This window comes from Mus pahari, chromosome 17 (genome assembly GCF_900095145.1).
Source record: "Mus pahari chromosome 17, PAHARI_EIJ_v1.1, whole genome shotgun sequence".
Lineage (NCBI taxonomy): Eukaryota > Metazoa > Chordata > Mammalia > Rodentia > Muridae > Mus > Mus pahari.
Genome location: NC_034606.1, coordinates 25833615 through 25842612, shown reverse-complemented (window position 1 = coordinate 25842612; position 8998 = coordinate 25833615). Strand labels below are relative to the sequence as shown.

At 43.2% G+C, this 8998-nt stretch overlaps 1 protein-coding gene across 1 annotated transcript; it reads left to right on the top strand.

The window, feature by feature from the left end:
- Positions 1-5563: 5563 nt before the first annotated feature.
- LOC110334458 (uncharacterized protein CXorf49 homolog) lies at positions 5564-7120 on the top strand. Its single transcript, XM_021216171.1, has one exon. The coding sequence runs from the start codon at positions 5564-5566 to the stop codon at positions 7118-7120; it is 1557 nt and encodes a 518-aa protein (XP_021071830.1).
- The last annotated feature ends 1878 nt before the right edge of the window (positions 7121-8998 follow it).

The window sequence follows — 8998 nt, the reverse complement described above, 5'->3', positions numbered from 1 at the left end:
ATAAATAAGGCTGCTATGAACATAGTGGAGCATGTGTCCTTATTACAAGTTGGAATATCTTCTGGGTATATGACAAGGAGAGGTATTGCTGGATCTTCTGGTAGTACTATGTCCAATTTTCTGAGTAACCTCCAGATTAATTTCCAGAGTGGTTGTACCAGTTTGAAATTCCACTAGCAATGGAGGAGTGTTCCTCTTTCTCCACATCCTCTCCAAAATGTGTTGTCACCTGAGGTTTTGATCTTAGCCATCCTGATTGGTGTAAGGTGGAATCTCAGAGTCATTTTGGCTTGCATTCTCTGATCACTAAGGACTTTGAACATTTCTTTAGGTGCTTCTCAGCCATTTGAGATCCCTTAGTTGTGAATTCTCGGTTTAGTTCTATACCCATTTTTTGATTGGGTTGTTTGGATTTTTGGTGATTAACTTCTTAAGTTCTTTATTTATTTTGGATATTAGCCCTCTATCAGATGTGGGTTTAGTGTAGATTTTTTTTCTCAATCTGTATAGGTTGCTGATTTGACTTATCAACAATGCCCTTTGCCTTATAGAAGCTTTCCAGTTTCATGAGGTCCCATTTACCAATTGTTGATCTTAGAGCATGAGCCATTGGAGTTCTGTTTAGGAAATTCCCCCCTGTGCCAATGAATTCAAGGCTCTTTCCCACTTTCTCTTCTATTAGATTTAGTGTATCAGGTTTTATGTTGAGATCCTTGATCCACTTGGACTTGAGCTTTGTTCAGGGTGACAAATATGGGTCTATTTTTATTCTTCTACATACAGACAGCCAGTTAGACCAGCAGCATTTATTGAAGATGCTTTCTTTTTTCCATCGTGTATTTTTGGAGTCTTTGTCAAAGATCAAGTGACCATAAGTGTGTGGTTTTATTTCTGGGTCTTCAATTCAATTCCATTAATCAACGTGTCTGTCTCTGTACCAATACCATGCAGATTTTATCACTATTGCTCTGTAGTAAAGCTTGAGGTCAGGAATGGTGATTCCCCCAGCTGTTCTTTTATTATTATGAACTGTTTTTGCTATTCTGGGTTTTTGCCTTTCCAGATGAATTTGAGAATTGTTCTTTCAATGTCTTTGAAGAATTGTGTTCAGATTTTGATGGGGATTACATGGAATCTATAGATTACCTTTGGTAGAATGGCCATTTTTGCTATGTTAACTATGCCAATCCATGAGCATAGTATGTACTCTCTAATAAGTGGATATTAGCAAAAAATAAAATAAAATAAACAAAACAAAACAAAAAACGTGCCGAATACTCAAGATACAGCCCACAGATCTCAAAAAACTAAAGTGCCAAAGTGAGAATGCCTCAGTCCGACTTGGGAGAAAGAAGGAAGCAATCACAAGTGGGAAGGGAGGGAGGGAAGGACCTGGGAGGGAAAGTAGATGGGGAGGTGAGTGGAGGGAGTGGGGGGGGGAGGGGAACATGATCTGGTATTGGGGTAGAGAAAAGGACTGAAGCCCTGAGGGCCACCAGAAAGGATGGAAATAGTCAACCTCAGGACACAGGAGGTTGGGGGACCCTCCAGAATCCACCAGAGACCTGGGAGGTGAGATACTCCCAGGACTCAAAGGGAGGGACCTTAGATGAAATGCCCAACAGTGGGGAGAGGGAAGTTATAGAGCCCCCTCCAGCAGGAAGACAGGACATCAAGTGAGGGAGGGGGTTACCACAACACAGTCACATCTCTGATCTGCTACATCCACTCCAGTAGTGACCTGCCTGACAGGCCAAAAAGCCTGGACACAGTCCCGAGGCGAAAAGTTCATGGAAATTTAATCACCTGGAACCGTGGCATCCTGTATAACAAATGCTCCAATGTCCTTGCTTTAGTTAGTAAACAGATCTGTGTGCTTCCCCTTAATATTGCTTTATTATAAGTGCCTCTAAGGATTAATTTTTGACATATAGCTAAGTTAGATTCCTCACCAGTCCTAGGCAGTCCTTGAGCCGAAATGGACTTTGAATTCAGTAAGAATGTTGCCTATTCAGTGACATTCAGATATGCCTCTAGTATTGTAAGAGAGATAGTAAAAGAAATCAGGCATTACTATCTACTACATAGAGTTAGAAATCTCAGGGCAAGGTACTCCAATATGCAGGAATTTACCATTATCTAGGAAGAAGGAAGGTTGTGGTCTAAGGAGGAACCAGAGTAGATACTTAGAACTATAGATAGTTGAGTTACACCCATACACAGGGATTTACTATGGCCTAGGGGGGAGGTGGACTATACAATAGACTAGAATAAGATCTATGGCAAGGGCACAAAGCCCTCGCCCCTGACTTCTAAGATTAAGTGGACCTTAGGTGGGGCTGCTTTTGATCCCAGTTGTTAACATTGAATTTTATCCCAGTTGATTCCTGCTCGTCCTTTGTAGGCATTCCTCTGTTTTGTGTCAGATACTTCAATGTACCTTGCCTGATGTGATATCCGACTCCTTTGTTTTCTGTATTATAAAACTGATGCTCATTTTGAGACAAAAATTACATTCAGATCCACACTCCCTTGTGTCATGTCTGTTTGCCACCCCCTTCTCATTGACTCCTCGCCCACCTGTAACCGGAACCCGAGTTTTGCCCATGGATCAAGGACCCAAGTGAGGTTCATCTGCAGCACTAATCCATAATTGTTCCTGAATGAAAGAATTATAGGGATAGAAATGGAGAGAAGCCTGAGGAAAAGAAGGCTCAGTGACAGGAACAAAGTGGGATCCAGCTCAAGGGGAAGTCCCAAGGCCTGACACTATTACTGAGGCTATGGAATACTCACAAAAAAAAAAAAAAAAAAAAAAAAAAAAAAAAAAACCAACAAGCAGCTGAAAAAGTCAGATGCAGATATTTGAACCTGACCAATGGACAGAAGCAGCTGACCTCTGTTGTTGAATTAGGGAAGGCTGAAAGAAGCTGAGGAGAAGGGTGATCCTGTAGAAGGACCATCAGTCTCAATTAATCTGGACCCCTGAGATCTCTCAAACACTAGACCACCAAACAGACAATATACGCCACCTGATATGAGGCCCCCAACACACATACGGTAGAGGACTTCTGGGTCTGTGTTCATTCAGAGATGATGTGCGAACCCTCAAGAGACTGGAGGCCCCAGGGAGTTTAGAGGTTGGATGGGGTAGGGGTTGGGGGCATCCACATATAGATGGGGTGGGATGGGGAGAAAGTGTGGGATGTGGAGCAGTCGAAGGGTGGAAGGGGGAAGGGAATGGAATATGGAGTGTAAAAAATAAATTAAAAATAAAAATTAAATTAAAAAAAAAGATTCTGTGTTCCCAAGAATCTCTAGCTCTGTCTTGACAAAACCTAACCAAAATAAAGAGCATCATCTAGATCATCTTAGGCTTTGTCTAACATGATAGCGTCATAATATTTGCTGGGGTCAGACTCCCTTTGAAAAAGCTGTGGTTCTTTGAAATGCCAGGACAGCATAATGCTGAAAGGCACCAGACTAATTATATCAATATTTTATGTTTGTTTCTCAAAATAATATGCTTCAGTTCATACAAGTATGTGCATTTTAGTCAAGATTGTACAGTTCTCCAATATTTTCTAAATGTCTATAAAATGAATGAGGTTCTGGAGATATATGTGGCATATCTTAGACTCTATTATGGAGAATCAAAGAAAGGAAACTTTGATGAAGTATAGAAGAAGGAGGAGTTAAAAGGACACACTTACCCTGATTAAGAAGCTGTGGGACTATTCATAGATATTTATCTCAGCAAAAGGGTACGTATTAAAGCTATTGATATTCTTCCCTGACATTTGAAATGTAAATAAATAAAATAACCAATAAAAAATGAAAAAGAAAAAACTGGTAACCTATCTTCTAGATCCCATTCACTCAAATGGTAATATTTTGTTTCAACTGTAAGGCAATTGCACAACTCTAAGTAGAATAATTACAGTCAGTGGCTGAGAAAGATGCAGTTCTTAGCTTACCCAAGTCCACATTTCATTGCTGAATTAAGAAAACAGCAAATATGAGAGAGAAAGGGGAGTGAGAATTTCTATAAAGAAAAACAAAGCACTGTGGGGGGGGGAGGATAAAGAAGGACCATCAACTGGAAGAGAGGTGGCTACTAGTCAGAATGACCAGGAAGGAGCTCCAAAGAAGTGTCATTTGATTCAAACTTTAAAATAGAAGACCAAGCTGTGAACACCTCTTAAAGAACATGGGTAGACAACAAAGGACACGTCGAAAGGTCTTCATGAGAATCAGCTTGGCCTGACGTAAGATGAGTGTGGCTGAGAAAAAGTGACCCGGGGAAGTCAGCTGACCATGAGGTGACAAGAAGCTAGCTGGTGAATGGCCTGCCTGTAAGCTGTATAAACGATTTTAATCCCATTCTAAATGAATGTTACTTGGTTTGTGCTTTAACAAGTGAGTAAAGGAAAAGCCATAGTGGGGGAAAACATGAAAACAGTGGAACTACAGTCCAGTAAAAATAGCAAGTGATTATGTTAAACTCGAAGCAATAGGACCGACCAAGAGACCTCTCTTTGGATAGTCTGTTAATGGAGACGATGAACAATGTGAGGATCCTGACTCCACTCCACTCTAAGGAAGCAGAAAAGGACAATGAACTCTTCTTGAAGCACTTTACTCTTGTCTGGCCTCAGTGGGAGGGGAAGCGCCTTGCCTCACAGAGACTGGAAATGCTTGAGTAGGGGAATACCCAAGGGTGCCTCCACCCATTCAGAGGAGAAGGAGAGGGAATGGGGGAAGGATTGTGGGAAGGGGTGACTGGTTGAGGGGGGGAGAGGTGGCAATGAGAGAGGTCTAAAATTAATAGTAAAATTAATAGTAAAACTAAATTAATTCATTAACTACTTAATTAATTTAATTTAAAAAAAAAAAAGACTACTGAAGATGTCTCTCTTAGGATCGAGGATATAACCCATTTGGTAGAATGCTTGCTGAACATCCACAGTCCTGGATCCATCTTCAGCACCACATATATGTGACACAGTAGCACATATCTGTAATCCTAGTAGCAACTGAGAGATGGAGGTAGAACAATCTAGAATGCAGGATCATATTCACAGTATAAAGCAAGCTTGAGGGCAACCTTATGTCAAAAAATTGTTTTTTATTAAATGTTTAAAAATGTTTTTTCTCTGTATGTGAGAATCTTACTCTGTATAATCCCTATGAAATACTTTAGCAAACACATACATACACACACACACACACACACACACACACATTTATCATCACATTAATTGTAAGAGGGGGAAAAAAGCCATAAAACCTGTTCATACTAATGTGATAAAATTAGGCTACTAAAGCTCAGTATGTGTGGTTCTGTGTGTGTGTGTGTGTGTGTGTGTGTGTGTGTGTGTGTGTGTGTGTGTGATGCAATTAAAACTTTAGGAGAAAACAAGAGTCATAGTAGAAACCCCTGGTGACAGGACAGTAAGTGTGACTTGCACCTTGAGGTTTTCCTGCGCCTTCAGACTTGCACCTTACGTGAGCAGAGCAACGGTCTTCCTGGAATTTTACTTCCGCTTCCGGGCCTGGCAACATGGGCTCTCCTGAGGAGCAGTCTGTTCCAGGCGATGATTTTTATGAGGAGAGTGGAGACCTCAACAAGGGCTTGAGCCTTGTCTTAAGGCCTGCCAAGAGCAACGAGGATGAAAGCAGCCTCGCAAGTCCCAAAGGCAGCAAACTGACATTGGTGTCCCAGCTGGACGAGTCAGAGAACCCATCGGTGGTGCTTTGGGCCGGAGGATACTGGCCAGATTCCCTGGTGCCCGAGGAAGAGGGGCTAGGTTCCCCAGTGGTTGGTTTGGACTTCCTCTCCCAACCCAGTGTAGAGACTGTGGCCACTGGGCAGCAGGTAACCAACCCAGAGACAAAGGGAGCCAGAGAACACCCATCCCCAGAGAGCTTTTGTGCTGAGACCGAGGCAGGCTCCAGCAGGAGAGCTCCGCAGGCTTCCAGCTCCGGCTCCGGCTCCGGCTCCAGCTCTGAGGAGGCAAAGGCAGTCTCTGCTGGCACTTTCTTCCCCAAGGGACTGGAGCAAAGCAGAGCTTGGGTGACCCCGAGGAAGAGTACCACTAGTAGAATAGTGATCGGTGAGAATGTCCACCACCCCACTTCCGAACCTGAACCATTAGACGAATTAAATGAAGTACAGATGATGAGAGTGACCATTTGCCTTAAAGATGGGAACCATGGGAACCAGGCTAAGAACAGTGGCCCAGCAGACACTGGAGACCTAGCTAGACACTCAAATGTCCAGACCAGGGACAGTTTCATCCGGATGCCTTCCTCCCTGCTAGTCTCTACTACCCGGGGACTTACCTCTGGCGTGGAAAGACAGGCCTCGAAAGAGTTAGAACCCTTTTCCTCTAAGAAAAAGCAAGGCACCTTATGGGGTAAGGGAGGAAGCAAGCCCAGCTACCCAGAGGCTGCTGCAGGCGTAGGTGCCCTGCCCAAGGCCAGTCCTAGAAAGAAGATGGCCCAGAAGAAAAAACCTCTGTGGGACGCCTCAGCAGTTACCCTGGGGAGAGCCTTCCATCAATGGGGCCAGAGACTGAAGTCAGCTCCTGCAGAACCAGCCACCTTCCCCCCAATCTCTGGTGTTGGCCTGCCTGGGAGGTCCAATAAATGCTCCCTGCTGCCTCTAAGACCCAAACAGTGCAAGAACTTATACACTGGGAAGAGATCTGGGGCAAAGAAGACAAAAGAATTACAGTTGGTAGCCAAAGAAGACACTGAGTCAACCAGAGACCCCAACTCACAGGTTCAGTTTCCAACACACAGGGCAGAGCCGCCTTGCCAGAGTGTGCATCAAGAATTCAACAGCGGGGATATAAACACCCGAAGCCTCCAGGATCCAGGAAACGCTCAGTCCTCAGCCCTGAACCAGAGAGGCATCATGTCCAAGAAATCTACACCCACGGGTGACCAGGAAGAACCTGTGGGTCTCCCAGCCCCAGATTCAGAGATACTGCAACTGCCTGGAACACAAGGCTGTCCCCGTTGTCCCGAGTTACAGAAGGAAATAGAGGACCTCAGGAAACAGCTGTCAGCCCTACAGGCTGTCAGTGAGAAGTTCCAGACCCATTCAAGTTAAACCCAACACGTCCACAAGACAAGCAGCTGGTGTGGTTCCGACTCCTCCTCCGGATTCTCCCTTCCTCTTTGCTGCTGCTTTCTTTTGCCCCCCACCCCTTTCCGAGTTGACAGTAGTTTCGAATTCAAATACTTCTCAGGAAGGAAAATAAAAGTTTGTGATAGAAGGTAAATAAAGATAATTCTAAAGAATGCTGGCTTGTTTCCGCCTTCTTAAAACTGGTCAATGTACCAACAAGGCCTGGGATGGAACATGAAGAAACGCAATGTGTTGGGCTGGTGAGATGGCTCAGTGGGTAAGAGCACCGACTGCTCTTCCGATGGTCCGGAGTTCAAATCCCAGCAACCACATGGTGGCTCATAGCCATCTGTAACAAGATCTGACTCCCTCTTCTGGAGTGTCTGAAGACAGCTACAGTTTACTTATATATAATAAATAAATCTTTAAAAAAAAAAAAAAAAAAGAAACGCAATGTGTTAAAGAGGTCAAGGGTATTTTTTTTTCCAAGCCTAAGTTTTTCAAGCTATCAGTTTTTACTGTGGCTTCAAGTTCTGATTTGTTTGCCTGTTGTTTGTTTGTTTCCTTGAGAATGATCCCACATCAGGGAGATCACAGCGGTTCCCCGGATAAACATAAATTACAATCTCTGATTTTAAATGGCTTAGAGGGAATTGCTCTTTTTTTACAGGGCTAACACTACTGATGGGCAAATATAAATATAGGTGCTTGTGTGGTTTTTTAGCATTTTAGGCAAAGAATTCAGTCAGCTGAAACCTCTCCTGTTCTTATCCATGCTTCTCTGGTAAAAAGGTCTGGACTCTCCCACAAGCCTTTGTTCGAATACCAAGGAGAAACCTGTCTTATATAGTAGCAGTAGTACATTCCAAGACTTACCAGATAAATTCTTGGTGCCCGCCTAACGCTACAGTGGCACAGTCAGAACTTCTGAAAGAAGTCAGTGGGGTCTGTTGTATATCTATCCCAACAAAACCTAAATGTAAAAGATCTCTATGTGATAAACTCTCCAGGTATGACAAGCAGAAAACAGATGCAAAGCCACAGCCCCAAGCTAATAGCCGACCATACAGTTGCTTGCAAACAGAAGCAAAACAAAGAAATGACTTGGTGGAAGTCACTTTTCCCACAGTCTTTTTTACTTGGGTCTCATATAAAGTGATTCCATCCCTTCCACACCCTTCCCCCATCTCACCCCAGACACTTGGGCTATATTGATCAAGCATACAGTACTCTTCTGAATCTAGAAATAGAAAGGGTGTTTTATTTACTTTGAAGATGTCTCGTCTCATGGAGAGGAGAGATTCACACCAATACCAGAGAACAAACTGCAATTCATAGTGTAAAAATAACTGTAAGCTATGTGGCATCGTGGACAGAGCCCTGTGCTACAGTTACCAACTCATCTTTAAATCTGCTTCAGTGCTTTCTAATGAAGGGCCCTTGCATGACTCAGTTTCATTTCCTTTGGGCTTTCATTCTTCTTCTGTAAAATGGGGATAATAACCAGTCTTTGTGTGTGAAGAAGAATTACCTAAAGTTGAAAGTTGTATTTCAGGAAAATATAAAGGACCGCCTATCGTTTTAAGTCTAAAGACAGTAGAGCAGAACTTTGATGATAGATTTTATACCCTGGAGGTAGAAATAGCACCCCCACCCCCTTTAACTATTGGAATCGTCCAAAATTAGCGAAGAGAGCATCTCTGGAGCTTCTGCAACATCACAAGTAGCCGGAAGAGAGATACCCGGACAGCCAGTTAGAAGCAGAAAATCAAGAAGGATGAACATTTGTGGATACTTCATTCCTCCTTAGAATGAGGAACATAACTCCCATGAAAAATTATAGGTACAGCGACAAAGTTT